This window comes from Canis lupus, chromosome 11, assembly GCF_048164855.1.
Source record: "Canis lupus baileyi chromosome 11, mCanLup2.hap1, whole genome shotgun sequence".
In the NCBI taxonomy this organism is placed as follows: Eukaryota; Metazoa; Chordata; class Mammalia; order Carnivora; family Canidae; genus Canis; species Canis lupus.
This window is the reverse complement of record NC_132848.1, coordinates 70,739,503-70,761,944: the sequence shown is the minus strand read 5'-3', so window position 1 is coordinate 70,761,944 and position 22,442 is coordinate 70,739,503. Positions and strand designations below refer to the sequence as shown.

The 22,442-nt window shown below is 43.9% G+C and overlaps 1 protein-coding gene across 2 annotated transcripts in view; it reads right to left on the bottom strand.

The window, feature by feature from the left end:
* Positions 1 to 22,442, bottom strand: part of ANTXR1 (ANTXR cell adhesion molecule 1) — a 197,444-nt gene that overhangs the window by 122,636 nt on the left and 52,366 nt on the right. For both annotated transcript variants that reach the window (XM_072768664.1, XM_072768665.1), the window contains exons 4-9: positions 22,266 to 22,347; positions 21,669 to 21,702; positions 20,156 to 20,235; positions 17,315 to 17,383; positions 15,535 to 15,615; positions 1,864 to 1,924 (exon numbers count right to left, since the gene is read on the bottom strand). In XM_072768664.1, coding sequence (XP_072624765.1) covers positions 1,864 to 1,924; positions 15,535 to 15,615; positions 17,315 to 17,383; positions 20,156 to 20,235; positions 21,669 to 21,702; positions 22,266 to 22,347 — 407 coding nt within the window. The remainder of the gene's footprint in view (positions 1 to 1,863; positions 1,925 to 15,534; positions 15,616 to 17,314; positions 17,384 to 20,155; positions 20,236 to 21,668; positions 21,703 to 22,265; positions 22,348 to 22,442) is intronic.

Below are 22,442 nucleotides of genomic sequence, written 5' to 3'. Positions count from 1 at the left end.
ATGATGTCGATGATAATGATGTTGCCTCGTTCTGTACAACAGCTTATGCTTTTTTTCAAAGCATTTTCATGTAAATCCCTGGGTCTTCACAGTAGCCCGATGAAAATCAGAGAGCAAGTGTGCTCGGGTCTACCTGACAGGTATTCACTGCTATGGACAAAGAAATGGGCGCCAGGGCTTCGGGAAAGCCACTTGCTCCAGAGAATGGTCAGCGATAGACCTTCGGGGAATCCATGGAAGGACTTTTGGGGTCAGGGTATCTTTTGGCAGTTTCATTGCCCCTAGTAAAGTTATTCTCTAGCATGTTTTAATTCTTATGATTTTCATTCAAGAGAGGTGGGAGCTTGCCTTTTTCACAAGCTAGGGCTAGCTTCCATTACTGTGTCTTGTATTCATTTTTTCTTCATAAAAAATAAAGGAAATAGAATTGGATAGTTTACTCTGATACAGGAAATTACTGCTGGTCTATAACATATGCAGTATTGCAGATAAGCCAGAGATGTTAAAAATATCTAAAGAAGGCTTCCTTGGATTGGACTGACCAGAGATTTGTCTATTTTATTGGTTCTACAGAACAAACAGCTCTTGCAGTGATTTATACATTGAATTGCTTTCATCTGTTTACATTTATTAATGCATGTAAATCTTTTCTCCTTGTATTTCCAGAGTTCAAAAAATCTTTTACTTAATTCTTAATTACTGATTTTTCTTTTCCATTTTTTGAGAAACATTAAACTCCATGAATTTGCTAGGATCAGATCTTGTGGACCATGGTATCTCTGTGCCGTATTCATCAAGTTTATACATTGGTGTTTTCATTGTCTCAAATCTCAGTGGTATGTATATAAAGGAGGTGTTGGTTTACTACTCTTTGATTCCAGAGTTATTTTGGAAGATATTTTTCTGTGGTTCAACTGGTAGAGATTTTGTTTTTATTTTAGCCTTGTTCTATCTTTGGCTATTAGCTTCTGGTTTTGTTTCATTTTAATTAGACAGGTCAAAGGTACGATATTAATTTCTTATGCTTAAGTGAAAGGAGTTAATGAGGGTCAAATAAGCAAAAATCATTGCATTGTTTGTTGAAGAAATAATGAATCAAGACACTCAGACAACATTTATTGATTGACCATCTATTAAGTGCCAGGTACTCTATTAGCAGATCGGATTCTTGCTCTGTCTGCAAGAGCCCTACAAAAGGGGAATTGATTATGTTATGAATTAACAGGAATTGTATTAATGGTCTTTAGACTTTCTGATTCACTGCAAGGTTGCAACACATCCAGTTTGCACATGGCTAAACTGCAAGTCTGGATTTTCTTCATGAATGGGGTAATTGCATAATGAAGGAACTTCCCTATTTCCTGATGATTTTAAAATGAAGGACCTGTAAAAATTGGAGACATGGATTCACCTTGATCTAAGGAATGCTAATTAAGGCTCCTCACTTGCACAGACCTCTTCTAAGGCCCTGACACCGGGTACATGTGGTCATATGCTTTTGTCAAACTTGAGAAGGTAAGATCGTTCAGTTCTTTTTCTTAACAGGTTCTCCTGGATCAGCTCCACTGCTTTTCAGGGCAGGATGTTAGTGGTGATGTGTGGGAGGGAACCCAGTATGTCTGCAATACTCTCATAATTAGTTCGCATGAAAGAAGAGAATTTGGACGGATTTTTTTCAAACAACTGACATGTTGCTTCTTTCTTTTCTTTTTTCCCTAGCAGCAAATTTATTTAGCAACTTTTACTCCTCCTTTCACCCTTCCCTTTCCTATCCTGTCTCCCCTCCTCACCACCAATGAAATAAATGTGATTTGAACTCAAAATAACCATCATTTGCATGAGATCATTTAGCACTTAAATTACCTCCTGCACATATGGTGGATGGTTCAGCTGCTAAAATTTCGATGCAGGACTTCTTCAAAATCTAGGAAGAGAGGAAATCAATAAGTCAAAGCAAAGTTTATTTTATTAGAAGCAGGGTTTTGCTTTTAGTTACTAACACAGGAAGGTCCAAGGACATTAGGTTATAGTGGGTGGATGGGTGGTAACATCTTTACTAATATTATTAGCATCAAACATTTAATGAGCCAACATTGTGTTAGATGCCTCTGGGCGTTCCCAAAGCCATAAGAGTTATTCCTTCATTTGTTCTTTCAGCAGATATTTATTGAGTCTATGATATGCCAGTCTTGGTTATGGAAAGGTTTAACATCTGGGTAAGGAAATGGGACTTACACTTGAAAAGATAAATAATGATAGTTTGTCATTGTGGTAGTTGCCAGAGTGAAGGGGCAGATAGTAGGAGCGGTGGCGTTCGTGGGGAAAATCACCAAGGGCTGGCACATTGGAAAGGGCTTCATGGAAGCAATGGGCACTGAGGGTAGGACTCCGTCAAGTGGAAAGGAGTGAGTTTGGGGAAGGTTGGGATCCAGGTGAGGAATGGCATGAGGAAAGGTGAGAAAGCAGAAATACATAAACTTCTTTAGCTGGAACAAAAGGAGCTTGAAAAGTACAAGTAAGAGTGATAATAGGCAAAGCTGGAGAGGTATGGTGGAGAATCACTTTCTGATTATTCCGAGTTCCCTTTTTGTTAGAAAAGTTTGGAAAGACGTTTCAGGGGAGGACACTGAAGACTGCTTGTTGTGCCTCACTCTTTGGGCCCTGAGAGTCTTACTTAAATGGAAATGGACTCTTCTCTCCAAAAGAGCATCTTGTAGGGTTGAGAGGAGAGTATCAGGGGACCAACCCATGACTGCACAGGGTGTTAATCAAGGCTGCTTTGTGCCAAAGCAGGATATCTGACCGGTAGGGCGTAAGCTTCTCTTCACCATTTATGAATTCCGTGTCTTGTTGAGTATTGATTCTCAAATTTCATCTAAGCATTTGAAACAAGGACACTGAGTTAATTTACCAAGTAAATGAAATCTCTTTATTTGAGTCTTACTTAATTTGGAAATGGAGATGGTTCAGAGGGCTGAAGGAAACCATTTCTCTATTTATGAAAGGGGCATTTGTTGAAGGAATTAATAGTGAGATTATAACATTTAAAGTCTGTAAAAGAAAAAAGCATCTTTTAGCATCTAAACACCCATTTGTTTGCATTGATGTATTGATTTATGTTTCTTTGTCCCAGCTAAAGCAATGCGGACACCTCAAGATACAATCACATGAAAGATAAAATAAATTGCAAGAGAAGAGGACACGGGTTAAAGGAAAAATAAGGGGAAGATGAGGTAGAAAAAAAATACAGTGAAGAGCTTATTTCCTTGCTAGGAGTGGTTCATGGATTTAGTTCTAAATTTCTAGTAGCAAATGAGAAGGTCAAGCAATATATATGAGATTCTCAATTGGTGGAATAAAAACAAATCAGTTTCTAAGAAGAAATAATATTTACCCATTCCAGAGAGAAATCTGGGCGTCCTCATAGAGAAGCATTGTGAGAGGAAATGAAGAACATGCCTCAGAACATCTTTCTCTGATGTACAGATGACAACACACTAAAATGTAGTCATAGAAACAGGCTCTCCCACAACCACGTGTCTTAGGTAAGTCTATAGACCCAAAAGTCATAAGGAGCAGTATTTCTTCTTCTTGACAGTTCTAAATTCAGGTTTCCAGCTACTTTTCCTGATATTCCTTCTCACTCTTGTGCAGTTTTTAAAGGCAATTTTGTACTTGGATTCCTCTATTTGTTTTCAGCTTTTACGTGATTCCATGGGAGGAAGCAATTTGCTCTTTTTTGTCAGTGTTTGCCTTACTTAATTGGTCTCTGCTTCACCCAGACACCCCCGCCTACTACAAACAGGTATAGCCTCAGATCCCCACTTGTGCTGGAGCCTTTTCCAACAGCAACACACATGCACCGAACTTCCCAAGTCCGTGCCCACCTCGGGTAGAGTAAGTGGTCCTCATACACCTGGCCTGGTATCACCACTGAGCTCCCGAGTTCCCTCCATTGTCATTCTCACTTGGGACCAGGGACCAGGGACCCCAAGGATATATGCAGGGCATCGGTGTTTCCCTGCTGGCTTCTCCATCCTCCCCGTTCCAGTGGTTCATCTAGTCCTTTAGGTCTCTTATGTAGGTAGCAACATCCTAGGACTGGGGCTTCCCAGAATCCTGGTGTGCAGGGACTCATATCCCAGATGACAACTGTCCTACTTGAATCATGACTGTCCACCCCCTCTCAGCCAGCAAGTTTGCTGTCACTGGGCTTTTCCTGCCTGAAGGGCCACCTCAGCCAGTGGTTGCCTTGCCTGAAGGAGGTAGCCATCCTCCCTTCCACATGTCCTCAGGCACAAATCTCCAAACAGGCCACATTGGAAGAAACAGAATTAACTCGTATAGAGAAACTTAGTAAACAGTGGCATTAGAACAATACAAAGCTGTTTTTTTTTTAATGTTTTAAATAAAATTCCACAGGCACTTGACATCTCTTTATAAATCATTTTATCATCCACAACTACAGATTTCAAAATAACTCAAGAATAAAAATTGAGCTATTGGATCTATCTTATCTCTGTTCCCAAACTCCCTCAAAACACATACATGATATTTTCCCCCATGTAAGTTCCTGACTTTGAACTGACGTTTTTGAATCAATTTTAATGCTCAACCAGGGGTTGGTAAAGGAAATACCATGAATCTCTGACCACAAAGACACACTAGCAGGTTTTGTCATAATAAACACATGCTGTATTATTCTCTCAAAGTGTCTGCAATTAGTTGATAAATCTAAGGAGTGTATGAAGGGCCAAAAAATGTCAGCCAAGCACTGTGATTCAATCCAGTAAAAACACAGCTTTCCCAATCTTAAGTTAAAACATCTGGAAGGGATGCATTGCAGCCAATACAGCAAAATTTATCAGTGAGGGGGATGGGCAGGATTTGTCTGGGACTGCGGCTTCTATTAGTTTGAAATGTCTGGTTCAAAAGGTAGGAAGCCATGATGGCAGTAGGTGGATTTGAGGGTTTCCCTTGGTTATTAGCAGCCCAGACTATGATCAGTCTGTCTGGGCTGCCGCAGACAATACATCAGCTTAAGGTCTGGAGACTGGATGGGAGTTGGGGTGGGGGGTGGGGGCGCAGAGGATCTGTCCCCAACTTGAGCAGGGGTAGCCACGGGAGAGGTGCAGATCTCGCCCTGGGAAATCGCCCGAGGGAGTAGAATGGGCTCACACGGGGTCAGGGTGATGCCGAGGTGAGAGTACATTGGCCTCCGATGGAGACCGGTGAAGACCACCACATGCAAGTATAATCCAAGAGTGCGTCCTGGCCCTGCTTCTATACTTAACTGACCTAGGATCCTTGACAAATCCTTTAACTTTTCTGTTTCCTAATTTTGGAGAGCAGTTTGACATAGGGAGTGTAGGTTGGAATTCGGAATCAAACTGCTTGGGTCAGCTCCTTCATGAGCAGTGTGACCTTGGGCAAGTTCCACAACCTCTCCGAGTCTTCGTTTCCTCATTTATAAAAGTGGGATAAGAACAGTACCTACTGCATAAGGCTGTTGAGTTGGGAAGATTAAATGAGATAATACTGGCCGAGCCCATAGCACAGTGCCCGGAGCCTGGTAAGTCCTCAGCTAATGGTAACCATTGTTCTTAAGAACTTGGTCTAGAGACTATATAAGACACATTTGGGCTCTGGACAGATTTATGTCCAAATCTAAGCCCTACCACTTCCTGGCCATGTGGACTTGGACTAGTTATTAAAGCTCAGTTTTCTCTTCTATAAAAGGGGGATAAGAAATACACTGACTTCGCAGGGCTGTATCATGGTAAAATGAATGACTGACATAAATGCAGAGACGCTTTGTAAATTCATTTGGACTTAGGTAGTCAAGTTCATATGAGATCGGAGAGTCAGGAAGGGAGTGAGAGCAAGGAAAACTGGCAAGTTTTTTGTCTTACAGACAGAACTAGACAGAGGTGATTGGTCAGTAGGTAGTAATTTAACAACACTTGGACCACCAGCCAACAAATGCCCTTAATGAAAATAAGGCACCAAGAAATCGGTTCTCAATGGTAGCTGATACTACTTGGGCAGAGACAGTAGCTCATATATGCTTCTATCTCATCACCCACCACAGGCTCTTGCTTAATCATATTTGCTGAAAAAAGAAAAAACCTCACCAAAAATGAAACATGGCTAATAATATATTCCTGTCATCTTTTGGACAGATTTCAAAAAGACTATATATGGGAAAGCACATTCAGAATCCCTAAAGCACCGTATGAATGCGATGTGTGGTTTGCTCATCTCATTAGATTGTTGAGGGAGTAAGAGGAGCAGCAGATGTAGAAGAACTTTGCCAAGTAATAAGAACTATTCAATATATTTTAAGTGAAATCTATTGTGGATCAGTCCAGGTTGTATAATGAGAGCTTATTTTTTTGGATTCGAAAACTCTAGGGTCCTTCCTCATAAAGTTCACAGTTTCTGCAGAGATTTCTCAAGAATTCTCAAATTATTGTGAATTATCACGAACCCCACCCTTACTGTACACATATCTTGTTTTTTTTTTTTTCCTAATTGCTCTGCCTCCTTCCTCAATAAATAATTGATTTTCATTTACTTGACCACTTCCTGTTAAAAGATTTTTTTGCACGTGTTAGTAAAGACCAGCCTTTTTAATACATTGGTAGTACAGGGGCCTCGTGCTTCCACGCATCCCTGAGAAAGTCTTTCAGAGCACGTTTGTTGGTGTCTTAATTGTTATGAAGGGCGCATTCTGGTTTTAAGAGGTTTGGAGCTTGAAGCAGGCTGGCCCAAGGTCAGTAAACTATGTATTGGCTGATCGTGTCTACGTAGCTCTAAGACAAAAACTTGGCAGCTGTCCTTAATCTCACTGTCACCCTTCAAGTCTAATACAGATTTTGCCGCCCCTCCTATGCCCTAGTGATTTTACCAATGACATATTTCTGCATCCATCCACAGTTTAGTAGAAACTGTCATCATTCAGAGGACTTAGTATGGTTTATAATTATATATTTATTTTTTTGATTGTTTGGTCATTATCTATCTTCCTCCTTAGACTATGAACTCCAGAGGCCAGGAATGCATTTGTTTGACCCAACACTACATCCGTAATGCCTAACCTGGCACAGAGTAGACACTAAATTCATATTTATTGAATAAATAAATGAGTAAACGGCATAGTTTCTGCATGGCTTCATACACTGGCATTATAGTTTACTAGGTATTGACTGGCCTTCCTTTTTCTCTATAAATACAATTTTAGAGTCTTTTAAAAAATTTATTTAAATTCAGTTTGCCAACATATAGTATAACACCGTGTGCCAATCTTAGGGTCTTTTGAATAACCAGGCCATACTCTGCATCCTGTAACACCTCCCTCTTCTTATTAAGCATTACCGTCTTTGGGGACTGCTTTCTCAGAGGACCTGTTTCAACAACTCTGTTTTCCTTTTTACTGGCTAATCTTTTTAAACAATAATGCTGTAGGTACGTCACGTTCCCACGTCTAAGATCGGGATTGGCCTACCTTGTAAAAGGCTTTGACTCCTTTACTTGGGAAAATGGAGAGGTCTGGGCTTGGGGGATGGGACTCAGGCTCCCACAGGAGGCCCCGTACACTACTACCGCTGCTGGCAGAGTGCGCACTGGATTAGCCTGGGGACCACTGCTTTTGGAAAATGCCAGGCAGCTTAGGACATACGACTGTTTCACCCAAGGCCTTCAGGACTGGCAAGGTTGTCTCCATAAATTGACTTTATTTGATCTCTAACAAAGTGTTTTTATTTATTTATTTGTTTATTTATTTATTTATTTATTTATTTGAGAGAGAACAAGTGGCAGGGAGAGGGCTAGAGAGAATCTCAAGCACGGCATGGAGCCTTATCTGGGGCTTGATCTCACGACTCTGGGATCAGGACTTGGGCCAACATCAACAGTTGGCTGCCCAACTGACGGAGCCACCCAGGTGCCCCAGATTTCTAACAAAGTGGGTTTTTTTTTTTGTTTTGTTTTTTGTTTTTTGTTTTTTTTTCAAAAAAGATAGTCACCTTTCCTAACTAAATTCCATCTACACTTCAAACCAATAGGCACAGCTATTGTTAACTATGGATATTATCCTAGATCCGTGTCAGTTCTACAGAATCTGAATTTAAAATAAAATCTACTCTGATACTCTCATCTGTCTGGGATTCATATATGATTTTATGTATACTCTTATTTTGCTAAATGAATACTCTAAGATGCAAGAAACACAGTTTAAATGGATTTCTGAATTTTGGACAACAAAACTTATATCCTCAAAATACGCAAACGTTTCTGGCCGGGGATAGGGGTGGGGAGAACCCAGCTCACTTAAATAAATACGACTCTTCCCTCAGTTTCGCGCTCAGTTGAGTCTGGTGTGAAGGAGCATAGGACAAACAAGGTTCTGAAACTGAGGAAATTCCTTTTTTTTCCGCTAAACCACTTTCTTCTCCTGTTTTCAGAAGGAAAGCTCGGATATCTGTGAACCCTGAAACGTGGTTTATTTAGTAAGATGAGCCTGTTGACCTCCAGAATATTGGCGAAGTCAGCGGCCCTCCTTGAGAGCTGAACCCTGCAGCGTGTCACTGGATTTTGTTCTAAATTCTTCTGTTGGTTTTCCAGTGGGTCTTAGCAGGCTCCTCGATAGGAGGAGGAGCCGACGGAGGAGAAGGGGTGCCCTGACGAGTAGCTGGACGTGCCCCTCTGCGATCTTGGTAGCCTCGTCAAGCTATGAGAATTTTTATTACATTGAACCCTCAATAAAGCCAAAGAGAAATAAGAGCTTACTTGAAATGGCCTGAAGGTCTGCAAAGTCTGAGTCTAATGAATCATTGCTGAGGTCAATGTTTTTTAAAAAGATTTTCGGCTCACTACAGAAACGACAGTTGATTCTATTTATGTTTTGTATCCAGGCCTGCTAATGTGAAAGGAGCCCCCAAATGCAGTCTTTTTTATAGATACAATCTTGGAAGAGAGGGTTGGGGAGGGACTGAGGGGTTTTACAAGAAACAGAGCCACAGGGCTGCCCACTTGTCACGCAGGCTAGGTCATGAATGCTCTGCAGCTCTCTGGGCTGCTTTTTAATGACTATGCAAAGCACAGCATCGTACGCCATGAAAAATATAACAAACGGGGCCAAAAAATAGAACAGAAGGCACCGCTTAGCATCTGACCCGGAGCAAGGGCGGAGAGATGGGAAAGATCAGAGTGCCCGGCAAATGATGCCAACAATTCATGCCCCTGGGGTTCAAGGCAGGGAGAGCTGAAGGTGGAGGAGAGCAGGGCAGGCTCCAAGGAGAAGACAGGACTCACGGGGCCTCCAGGTCTAGACTGTGAGACAGGCCTCAGGTGGGGCGGAGGAAGGGAGGCCCGGGAGCGGGCTCTGCCTTTTGTCGTAGCTTTGTGAGGCCTGGGCCAGACGAGGAGGGGTACAGGCCTTCCAGTTCCCATGAATGAAAGGGAGAAAATCAGCACAGAATCTGGTTTTCATCAATAGAGTAATTTTACATACACCACGGAACGGATTTATCCTTCAGTTTCGCCGATCTTACAGCTTCCTTGAGAACCGGGATGTTCACGCCCAAACTCCTGAGAAATCCTTGCACATGTAGTCGTGTCTGCTCGATACCTGTCTATTGTTGATCGGACACGCAGGACGCTCTGTGGGCTGCTTTTCCTCTGCTCGGTAGGAAGCCCAACGCGGGCTGAGATATTTATTCCAGGGAAGCCGTCCCGGAGGGACAGGTTTCGGAGCCAGCGCCTGGGTTCTCCGACTCGCAGGCAGTGTGCCTGGCTCCAGGTGGCACCCCCGGTGGGGGGGGGGGGGGGAGGTAAACAGGCCGAGCGTCGGATTCAAAGCTGCCGACCAGGCCTCGCGCAGGTTCCCGTTTCACTGCCTGCAGCACTTTTGCAAAAGCAAACAAAGGCCCAGGAGACTTGCTGGACCTTTGCTTCATATTTTCGCTCGAGGGCTGGCGCTATACCTACCAGTTGCGGTCACTGGAAATTCGCCGAAGAAGCCACAATAAGGGGAGGCGAAGAAATAGTTTCTTCCTTTACAGTTTTACTGGCTTTAAGGGCTGCAATCTTTCAACCACCCAGAGTCTGTCTTATAATTTAACAACCTGATTCTGCAAAAGCAAGTAGAAATTCCGTCCTCGGAGGTAGAGTCCTGGCATGGGGAAGGAAGGATGTTCCCTTTAGCCCGTGGCGAGCTGCCAGCTTCCCCTGGAGGGGGAACTCCATCCATCGGGCAGAAATCGGTGTTTTCAGACGAGCTCCCCCCGGTAGTAGAAGGCCCAGGGCTGCCCCGCCGCCCGCCGTGCTCCGGGTGGGGCGTTGCCTCTGCTGCACCGATGTGAACCCCATCAAGCCACTGCACATTTCGGCGCTCGGCGTCTCCTCCTCTGCTTCCTGGCCTCCGCCCGTGACTGAGTGGGGCACGGTGGCCACTCCCATCGTGGGCATTAGTCTGTTCCGGGTCACTGCTCACTGCCGCGTGGCCCTGGACAAGCTAGCTGATCTCTGTCCTATGGCATCTACTTCTGTACAAGGGACGACGACATCCACCCTAAACAGTGGTCATGAGAATCCGGTGAGACGCCTACGTTAAATGATCCGCTCAACGTCTAGAACCTCAGAACTCCCTAAATGGTAGCTTTTAGTATTTTTACCTTCCCAAGGAAACAGAGGCAGGAGAAAGCACAGGCCCTGGAGTCACCCTTCAGAGCCACGTGCTCTGCGGAAGGTTATCGGACGTTCAGTGTCTTCATCTGTAAAATAGGAATAACAGCATTTCTTCACAGGGTTGCTATGATGCTAAGATGTGATCATATTAGATGGGATAAAGGAACAATGTTTGGTCCCAAACACAGCTGTATGATGTCTTTTTATCCTCTTAAGATATTTATTTATTTATTTATTTATTTATTTATTTATTTAATTTTTTTAATAGAAAGTGAGCATGTGCGAGTGGCAGGAGGGGCAGAGGGACAGGGAGAGACAAAATCTCGAGTAGAGTCTGTCCTGGGAACAGAGCCCAACCTGGGGCTTGAGGTCACGACCCTGAGACCATGTCTTGAGCCAAAATCGAGCATCGGACGCTTAACCGACTGAGCCACCCAGGTGCCCCGTGCCGCCGCCGCTGATTTCTTTCTGCCTCTTCCCTGTGTCCTGCTGTTGAGAGACTAAAACGGGAACCAAGTGGGAAGGCCACGAAGGAGAAGACATTATACAAATCTAACACGTAAGTGCTTCTCCCGCCGAGTAGGGAGGGGTGGGGACCAGCGAAAAGATCAAAACGCAGGAACCGGTTTGTGGAAGCCGAGAACTCTGGGATTTGCTGACTCCAGGCCCTGGATCTTCAGCTCCTGGGAATCCAGTGGTGCTTTTCCACTTCCTCAGACATTCACGCCCGAATACTCCGGAAAGAGCAGGATCTCTGGAAGCGGGCGGCGGTTCAACGTCCCGAATCCACCGTTACGAGGAGGAAGACCTGGGGCAGTTGCTCTCACCATCCTGCCCCTCAGCTTCCTCACCTGCAAAACTGGGATGAGACCTTCCTCAGAGAGTGGCTGTGGAAGTGCCCAGCAGGAACGCTGGCACACGGCAGACGCTCCCTAAGTCACTGTCATTTTTCGCCTTCACGGGCCAACATTCCAATTGGTGCTGAGTGTTTATTTATTTGTTATCTGGAGGAGACACAGATCAAGTGCCGCGATTCGAGATGCCCCGAGAGTCCTAATTTCGAGCATCGTTATCCCACTGTCGGACTCTATCTCTGGCTACAGGTTCCCACTGTCCTGAGAGTAAAATAGCGTGGCCCTCGAGGCCGTGCAAGATTTAGCCCCCGCCTCCTCCTCACTTCATCTTCTGGCGTCCCCCACTTCAGCAGCGCTCTTCTTTCATTCTGCTATGCTCCATCATAGGGCTGCGCTCTGCCAAGAATGTTCTATCCATGCTCTTCCAGCAGAGGCTTGATTTCATCCCTCAGGTCATGTCTTCAAAGGGGCCTGGGTCTTTGTCAATCCCTTCGCTCTTAATTTTGGTAGTTGGTTACAACTTTTATACCACTTTTCACAGTTTTAAATATATATGTTTATTTATTTACTGGTTTTTATGTGTCCCTCCCACTAGATTATATAAGCTCCACTAGGCCAGGGTCTCTATCGCTTTCCTTATAGCTGAATGGCAAGAGTGTACTATAGAAGGTTTTCAATGAGTACTGGATAAAAAAGCAAATATTGGCTCTTCCATCTTGATTTGGGATTTAAACATAGGTCATTATGGGCTGAAAACCTTAAGAACCATCTGAGCCTGTTGAGAGTTGTTCTGTACTCCTATTTGGGATAATTAAGCCCAGCCCTATCTTATTATGAGAAAATAACCAGCCACAAAACAACATCCATGGGAACAAGCTGGACTAGATGCTTCAGATGGGTGGGGGGAGGGGAGGAACAGGAGCTTTCTTTTCAGTATCCAGAGGAGAAATGAACCTACTTCTTAAAAATAGCCAACTTTAGGCCATAATTATTTCTGTCTGACTTGAGAAAGATGAGCCCTGCTGCGCTTGTCCCTGTTTCTCTGTCCAAGCAAACGAATTAACAACGGCCATAAACATGGGTTTCAAGTGTTGGAAGGATCGAAACCACGAGCATAACTCCCAGATAAAAGCTCGTAAGAATGTTATCATTCAGCTCAAGTTTGGAGACTGGAATCTCAAATTATTATTTTTTTTCCAGTTTTTGAGAGACCACTTTGCTGAAATTCCTTAAACATCATTGGAGTTATTTCCATTTGGGGGGTAGGAAGAGCTTTCCAAACATCTGGGCTCAGGTCGAGCTGGAGTTGCTAAGGAAGAAATATTCACACCAGTGTATGCAGATAAAATGATTCTAATTATTGGGTAGGAACTGCCTTTTGACTGATGTGGGGACACGGCTCATAGAACCTTTGAACAGGTAAGGGTTGTCCCTGTTCAGGTTCCCGCCATCTGAAGGCAAGACTGTGCACTAGCCTCAGGCTGCAGGAGGCTCCTGCCTCATTTTTCTTATTACATACGTGACTCTGCCATCAGATTCTCTTCTTAAATATCACTACTTAGGGATCCCTGGGTGGCGCAGCGGTTTGGCGCCTGCCTTTGGCCCAGGGCGGGATCCTGGAGACCCGGGATCGAATCCCACATCAGGCTCCCGGTGCATGGAGCCTGCTTCTCCCTCTGCCTGTGTCTCTGCCTCTCTCTCTCTCTCTCTCTGTGACTATCATAAATAAATTTAAAAAAAATTTAAAATAAATAAATAAATATCACTACTTAGATGTTCCAAAGTTTTCAGTGATGATACCCATGAAGTTGGAATCAAAACCCATTCAAGGGTCTTATCAGTTTGGTTCCAAACCGATGTCTAATTACTCCTGATCCTTTACCCAAACTCTCCCCACAGACGGATGGGATTATTATTATTGTCCTTGGAGTATGCTTTTCCCTTTTCCTGCTCTTGAGCTGGGGTCATGTCATCTCTTCCCTGGTGCTACTCTTCACTCCTCCTTGGTCTTTTATGGATTCAGGTCTGTCCCACTTTCTCATGAAGGCTCCAGCCCACAATAATCCACCTCTGAGCTTCATGATCAGCCCCAGATCATGTTGTGCACCATTGTTTTATATGGTTATAGCCATTCTTATTGTTTACATTGTCAAGTATGCCACACTGCTCCCAGAAATTATTTGGAGCAAGGGTCCCTACCCCTGAGGATCTGATAATTCTCATTCTCTCTCTCTCTCTCTCTCTCTCTCTCTCTCTCAATAATTGCCACTCTCTGGTAAAAGCAGTCTGAGTTGGTTTCTGTCTCTTGCAAACAAACACATCTTGAATAAGATGACCCATCATCTATACATATTTAGGTAGGAGTTCCTAAACTGAAGTGAGATTAGTTTTCACAATTCTGAAAACGTAAGGTCACATATATCAACGTTCTGAAAGTGCACCTGGGACATTTACTTTATGACAACAACAACAACAAAACAGATTTAAAAGATGCAGATTCCTGGGCACCATCTCCTACTGTCTGGAATAGAGTCTCTTGGGGATGGGGCCTGGGAACTGGTACTGTAAACAAGGTTCCCAGGTGATTTTTAAGTATATTGAGGAAAATCTAGAGGATTGGGGAAAACTGATATTAATGTCCATTATATGATGGGGAAGGAAAGTGAAAGAGGAAGTAATTCAGATGTCTTGAGTGTCTATTATGTGCCTGGAAGGATATTAGGTAATTTCACCAGTGTTACCTCTTATAATCCTCAAACAGGCCTGTGATGTGAGTCTTACTCTCAATCCCTTTTACAAATGAGGAAACAAGTGAGGAAACAAATGAGATAACTCATCCGAGGATCTAAAAATGGTTAAGTCGTTGGGCCAGCACTTAAATTCTGGGATGAGAATTCTTCACTACAAAAGTTCTTCTCATGCTGCAAGGGGTCTTAGCAAACCTTGGAGGGAGGGAGAGGGGGCATGAAGGTAGAGCACATTGGAGGTTTCCTAGGTCAGCCGGGGGAGGCTGGGCAGATGCTGGTTCTGGCTGGTAACCCCTGGTAACCCCAAGAGAGTTAAGACTCTCTTGACATCTGAAGGGGATAATGTCCTCTGAGCTCTAACTTTGCATCCTGAACCCTGAGTCTGGAGCCTCACGAGCTTCTACTGGAGAAACTACAGGCCGTCTGCCTAATCACAAAACCTGAAGGTAGAGGAGTCAATGCTCCTGGACCTCAGTACAGGTACGGCCTTCTGGCTGGAGCTTTATTTAAAGACCGGCATCATCTTATAATCCAGCTGGACCAAGAGCCTGGCCTATGTATGGAAGGTGGAAAAGAGAGGCAATGGAAGCCAGTATCCTGTTCACTCACAGGAAACAGGGGCAAAAAAAAAAAAACCCAACCCATTTGTGTGGGAAGGATTGTTCCATCCAACCCAGGTTGGGGTGGAAAGAAGGGATGGTGACTGCAAACCCCAGAGAACAGTGAAGTCCTTATATTTGGGGACTGTAGGTCTAAAGCTGTGTTCCAGTAAAGTCACCTGGGAAGACTTTGAAAATCCTGCTCCAGATGACCCCAAAAGGCAACCAAGGTAAAGAACTGTTAGTTGAAAGTCCCTCTGATGGTCAAGAGATACATATTGAACCTGCAAATGCTCTAGAAGGCAGCTTGCATTCAGTCACAGTTGGGAAAGCTAAGGTCAAGTGCACACCATCCACTGGTGTTTCCAGTATGAGAACCGGAGCCACCTGAAGCTTGGCTTGCTGCTACAGCAGGGTCCCCTGCCATGTTTAGTTTACCTTGTAGGGTAAGGTTGGCACAGGGAGAATGAAAATAACAAACATGTGAGAGGCAGGAGGGAGAAGTGAGAAAGGGCAAATAACAAAGATACAGGAAGGAATGTTGTCTCCAGCAGAGAACACCAGCCTGGGGGGTGGTGGCGCTGGGGACCTTTTAGTGGATCGGGGGGCAGAGAGTGCTCACTTTAGAAGAAGCGCTCTACTCACTGAGTGGATGATGCCTTGCAGGGCCTGAAAGCCGTCATTCACAGGAAACACGTGGTCCTTACTGTCCGCGATCCGGGCCAGCTGAGAACACAGCAAACACACAAGCACACATGGCGATGTGTCAGGCTTGGCCGCAGAGCATTTAGGTCCAGGGGGCTCCATCTACTTTGAGAACCCAGAGGAACTTGAGAGGCCTTGGGCCTCACTGAAGAGCCCTCAGTTATAATGAACTTACCAGCGGCCTCTGGAGCAGGCCTAGAGGGTCGGCTCCAGCTTTCACATTTGTTTTAATACTTTTCTCCTTGGGAGCAGAGGTAAGATTGCTCAGATGAACAGTTGGCCTGGGTTGATGTATTTATGGATTTGGGGGCAGGCCATTGGCTCATTTTTCTCCCATTCACTCAAATTTCTGTTGGCAACTGTATTTGAATCAAACAGGCTCAGGTTTCCTTTCAGAGCGAGTTTAAAAATAAATTTAAGCTTTGGTGTTGGGCGAGGCCAGTGAATGGAGACCCTTACCTTTCGCTCAAATTGTTCATTGAGGCGAGGGCTCTTGCAATTGGTTTGGCTCTCCTGCTTTATGGAGCCGGGGACAGGAGAAAGAAGAATCTGATCTGTGGACTTTTCTACTCCAAATCTCTATATTTCTGTGACTGCCACAGTCATGGTCAATGCCAGGACTTTCACCGATTGCAAAAGTAACACATGATCAATGGGAAGTTTCAGAAAACCCAGGAGTTTTAAAAAGAAAACTCATCTATCATCCATCATTTTTTCTATTATTAATTTGATATCCTATGTAGCCTTTTGTACTTTCTCTACCCAAATATACACATTTATTTTAAACATGGACTCAGACCGTTCCCCCGTTTTGTAACCCTATTTTATTAACCCGATAACATATCAAAAGCACTGTCCCATGTCATTAAAATGAAAAGGAATTATGAACTACACCAAAGGGGGTGTTTACATAGGTTGTTAGCAAAATTTCACAATTGGCATATCGATACTTGAACATACTTTCTGCCCACTTGCCAATTATGATTGATCCTTGAACCAGGTGGGCTTGGACTAAGCGGGTCCGCCTACACACAGATTTTTTAAAATAAATACAGTATAATACCGTAAATGTACTTTCTCTTCCTTATGATTTTCTTAATAACATTTTCTTTTGTCTAGCTTACTTTGTTATAAGAATGCAGTATATAATGCATATAACATACAAAATATGCGCTAATCAACTGTTTATGTTATTCCCAGTCAACTGTAGGCCATTAATAGTTCAGTTTTTGGGGAGTCAAAAGCTGTCCATGGATTTTCGACTATGCAGAGGGGCTGATACCCCTAAGCCCTGCACTGTTCAAGGGCTAACTATATATTTATTTTTTTATTGAAAATGCGCTGAATTTCTAATGGGAGAAAAGGGATCTTTGACATTTAAGCAAAATTTGATTCATTAAATGAAATGACAAAAAAAAAAAAAAGAAAACACGTCAAGTTTTCTAATTTTATTCAGATCTGTTTTGACACCTTGGCCATTTGACATCTACCAAGAAAGTCAACCAAGGAAGATACCACCTGGATAGTCTGTGTTCATGGCCCCCAAGTGCATTGGCTTGGCTTCATGTCCCTTACATATTCAATAATTCTTGAATACTCAACGTTTATAGAAAAATAACCTATTTCAGGGGTGTGTCAGGGATATTGCACCGAATACGCATGTTCTCTATCATTCGCAAGCTTCGTATGCTTCCAAAGCGGAGGAAATCCATGACCGTACCTGTGTTTCATTGAAATCCTTCACACCGACACAGTAAACAATTGCACCAAGATCTCGGGATCTGTTAGCCTGGGTCAATGAAGAAAAGCCATTAGACAGAGGAGCGGCAAATATACTCCTTTTGGATTAACCAGACTAAACTTCCATGATCAGGTTCTTATTGAGCACCTACTATGTGCCAAGCACCATAATGGAGAGGGCAATCCCTGTTCCCAAGGAGCTCACCCTCCAGGAAACATCACATTCTAACACGATGTATGAGGGACCCGATGGGAGTGAGTAGCCTAATGGGAAGTGTTGAGAAAGACCCATAGAAGTAGAGTCTTAATGAAGGGATTTGAAAAATGAGGGGAAGAAAAGGGAAGAGTAGGCCAGGATAAGTCTTATTAAATATTGGTGCTGGGAGGCGGGGGGCGCCTGGGTGGCTCAGCGGGTTCGGAATCCAACTCGTGATTTCGGCTCCAGTCATGGATCTCAGGGCCCTGACATCAAGCCTGCTTGGGGTTCCTTCACTTTTCCTCTCTCTCCCCCCCTTGCTCTCTCTCTAAAATAAAAATAAATGAATAAAATCTTTAAAGAAAATATTCTGGGGGAAATGATTATTCTATTCCTCTGAAGAACTTTTATTGACATACTTTTCTTCCTTCGTAATAGAAGCAAAGTGTAATAGAAAAGATAGGGCCTTTGGGACCCGAAGTACCTGGGTTTGGCTTTGCTCTGTAAAGGTCGAGGATTCAGTGAGATAACATATTCAGAGCTCCTTATACAAGGCCTAGAACTATGCGGATGCTTATAAATATCAGCACCCCTTTGCGAATAAGGCTTTTTCATCGCCACAGAAAACAATGGTTTAGCGGTATGGGAATTATGGTCTCTATTCGAGTAAGCGAACCCATGACTTGCCCTACAATGAAGGATTAAGAAGGCAACATAATGAATAACATCTAGGTTTTGGCTTGGTTTTAATATTTGACTTATTAAAGGCTCTGATATCTTACTTCCAGGTTCTTCCGTGTTTCAGAACAGAAAACTAAAATTGGAAATCATTGGAATATACGGTAGACATTTAATAAATAATTGAGTGCAAACATGTAGTAGGTGCTCAATGTATGCATATTGATTTGAATTGTTTCTCCCCCACCCCTCACTTTAGTACTCAAACCCACTTGTGACTGAAACATTCTGAAACACTGAATTTTAGAAGAAACAGAAATATATATATATATTTCCCTAAATCCTAAAAATATGCCCTGCTGTTTTAAGGACAAGACAAACTTTTAGACACAATCCAGCTCCAGCCTTCTCTGTAATGATTTCTCTCCCTCTAGTTGGGCTTTATATAGGATTATAAAAAATGGAAAGATTCATTTCTTTATATATCTTGTATATAAATATATATATATCTTTATATATCTTTTTTTTTATCTTTATATATCTTGAGTGTTAGCTTTCTTTGTCAGAAAGCCCCCTTCTCTTGGCACTGGCACTCCAAATGCTTTTCCAAGTTTGTATGTGCCATACCTAAAATTCTTTTCTACTAACCCATATTTTAAGCCTCTGACATCCATCATTTATTTCATATTCAGTTATTTCCTTATTAGGATCTTTATTCGACTGTTGCTCAGCACCCAAAATAAGCTATGTTGCATTCCCATCGTATAGTCAGTCTCAACTCTAGAATATGGGAATATAGGGTTTTCCCAATGCTCATGCAGTGTCTGTCACATTGAAGTTTGTGTTTCCCCATTGCGAAAGATTTGTACTCATTAGGGGTAGGGGAGAAGAAGCCTGTCTACCTATATCATTTTCTCACGCCCTTTGCCAGCATCATTCCACCATCCACGGTAAGCACCATGGACGCAGCCAGCGTGTCTTCCTCACCTGCTTCCCCGGTATCAGGCAACGTGCCCAGCACATGCTGAGCTCTCATCTATCACTGAATGAATGAATGAGTGAATGAATGAATACTTGTTTGCCAAGGGAGCTGAATTTAAATGAAATACTATTCAAGAGCTGGAGGTGAGTATAACGCGCTGGTTATCTATCTCCTCCCCCGGGGCCGGCATCTCCTTCCTCGCCGCCCGTCCCTTCCCTTACTGTGCTTCTTTCTAACGTGGCCCCAATGAGCCTTTGTCATGTCATCAGTAGCGGTGAACTGGCCCAAATGTCAGACTAGAAAGGAAAGGATTTCCTAAATATAAACACTACCTTTCAATTCCTGAATAAACCGCTTTTTCTGAAACTATGCAAACCGAAAGCTTCACGTAGAGAGGATTCCTTCACTTGCTGCGAGGAATGTACTATCTGAGACCATGAGGAAAAGGAGGAAGGCGCACCGCAGGCGTGATTACAAGTTATCTTGCAACCAATTAATATTCAGCTTTGATTCTCAGGGTGAGAATCTCAGTGATTAATACGTTCGGACAAGGCTGGCTCTTACATAGTTCAAGTAACTCTTTCCCCTTCTCCTGTCCGTAGCAGAAATGGAGGAAAAACGGCCCCAAAGTTTTCGTTGAAAAGTGATATATGCCATTTCAAAACTGCTAGATAAATAGAGCGCTCTCAATAAAGTCATGGTAGGCAACTTTTATCCCTTAAGACACAGAGTCACGGGCAAATAGTTTGAAAGGGGAAAAACATCTACCGTGTGGAAGACGTGAGAATTTGCTTTTAAAAAAATGAATTATTATCATTTTTTTTTCCATAGGAGACACTATTTTACCCAGGGGTTTTACAAAGAACACCTAGCACGTTGTCTGAGTAGCAAGACTGCAGCCCATTTTCGGAGGAAGGAGCCCTGCTTCCAAGTCTGGGTTAGATACAGGCCAGGCCATCGCTTACCTCCCTCTCTGAATAGAAAAAGAGGTCTTCATGGAGCTCCCCATCGGTCAGAGCAATGATGACGCTGGCCGTCCTGTATCCTGCTCAACACAACACAGACCCACTCAGTCCATCGCGCCGCACTCGGGGCAACCCCCTCTCAGTCCTGGGCGTTGACGTCTCGTAAGCTCAACCCCCCGAGGTCAATATTATGAAAACCAGCAACTTTTCTTTGGGGACTAGAAGCACCTCCAGATGAAGAAGAATGCATCTGTGGGGACAGACTCTGGAGGGGGGGAGTAGGTATTATTTGCGGGTTTCTCAGTCTTCTCTCAAAAGATGGCCAAACCTGCTGGAAGGGTCATTAGACCGACAGCTGGGAGTAGGTCCAGTGAATCAAATTTCTATGATTTTCTGTTAACAGTCTGGGTGACTGAGGTTGAGGCCTGTGGGGAGACTCTACTACCTGGGCTGTTCAGGAGTCCTCCTCACAGGCTGTAGTTGACCATACACATCCCCCTTGGAGGACTGAGCAAGGACAGAGTCACCACGATTTACCAGCTGATTGGAAGTTATTAAACCAGCTGGGAAAACCTTCTAGAAACTCTTCCAGTGATTTTTTTAGAATTCTAGGAACATTGCTGATGGTTGGTTGGTATTAATAAGCATTAGTGTCCATACTGGGTCTGTTCTATTTGCTGCAGTTGAGAGGACATGGGCAGTAGACCTCTACGGGCCCAGGAGAAAAATCCCCACTGTAATACGGAATCTCTTTCAAAAGATTTGCCTCAGGGACGCCCGGGTGCTCAGTGGTTGAGCACCTGCCTTCAGCCCAGGGCGTGATCCTGGAGCCCCGGGATCGAGTCCCACATGGGGCTCCCTGCATGGAGCCTGCTTCTCCCTCTGCCTGTGTCTCTGCCTCTCTCTCTCTGCGTCTCTCAGGAATCAATAAATAAAATATTTTTAAAAAAGATTTGCCTCGAATAAAGAGAGGCTATTCATGAGAGACACTGTAATAATAGTAAGAACAGCTGAACTTAAAATAAGAAGTATATTTTCTATATGCAAGTTCTCTGTTAAGTCCACTCTATGCATTTTTCCCCCCATTTAAATGCAGCAAACTTAAAACCGTACTGGTATCTTAATCTTAATATCGTCTCCAATCACAGTAATGAAGGGGCTTGGAGCTTGGGCAAGGACAAAAAAAATTAAATTCGACATGAAAATCCAAGACTTCACTAGCCCATCCAAATACTTATTAATTTAATGAATTCAACATGCAAAGCTGTTCACGGGCATTATAGGCCGTGGCCCATCATGGGCTCTTCATTACTTTTATGTAACTTTTTTTGGCATCAGCGGAACAGTAGGATTTGACCTGGTACGTGTCATCTATCCATTTCTTCTTGGCGACGAGGTGGGGAGGGTTATGGGCAACACCACCTACACCTTATGAAATGTGAAATTACCAAGGCGCTCTTTCAGAAGCAAACACAGGGGAAACAAAGTCTGACAATTCATACTATAGTCTTACCTTGACTGTTTTCATAATAAATCTGCTCGCTGGCCTGAAAAACACACAGAAGAGACTTTAGCCCCGTAGCCACTGTGTGATCCCAGCTACCGTAGCGGGCGTTGGCCCGGCCTGGGTTTGTAGGCTGGCTCAGCCCTGATTCCTTATGTAATTGGCCCAGGCTGGGCTCGAATGTGGATCCACGGCATTCATCCGGGGTTACCCCGACATTTAATGAACACACATGTGAACGCGGATCCATGCCTTACTTCTCACGGACTGGGACTTGTTGTCCTTAAGACTGACGTCACTGACATTCTGTCCCAACCACTCACGTCCCCTCTAGAAAGGTCTGCCTTGGAAGCGCCGGGGGCCGGAGCGTGGCGCGATCCCTGCGTGTCGGCCATGCATTAGCTAACAAGCCCTGCATCGGTGTCTGGCAGGGAGCAAGGGCATTCACTTTTCTTGGTTAGGGTTACGTGTGCACAAGCTTGTGGGAAAATGGTTTTGACTTTCTTCCTCCTGGGCAAGTTACACGTGCCGTGTCTCCTTGGCCATCCTGGGGTTGACGTTTCCCCATCCCACTCTATTCAGAGTTGAAAACCATTTGAAAATTACCCTTTCAAATCCTTCATGCATGTAAGTGTCTCCTCCCGGCAGGACCTTCTGCAGCTCCTCTAGGCCCTGACGAATCTGTTCCCTGAAATCCAAAGACAGCCTGTTAGTCTTGGGAGAGCATTTTACACTTCGCTGTGCAAAGACGTGTGCATTAATCTTTGTTGGTGGATCCTGCCA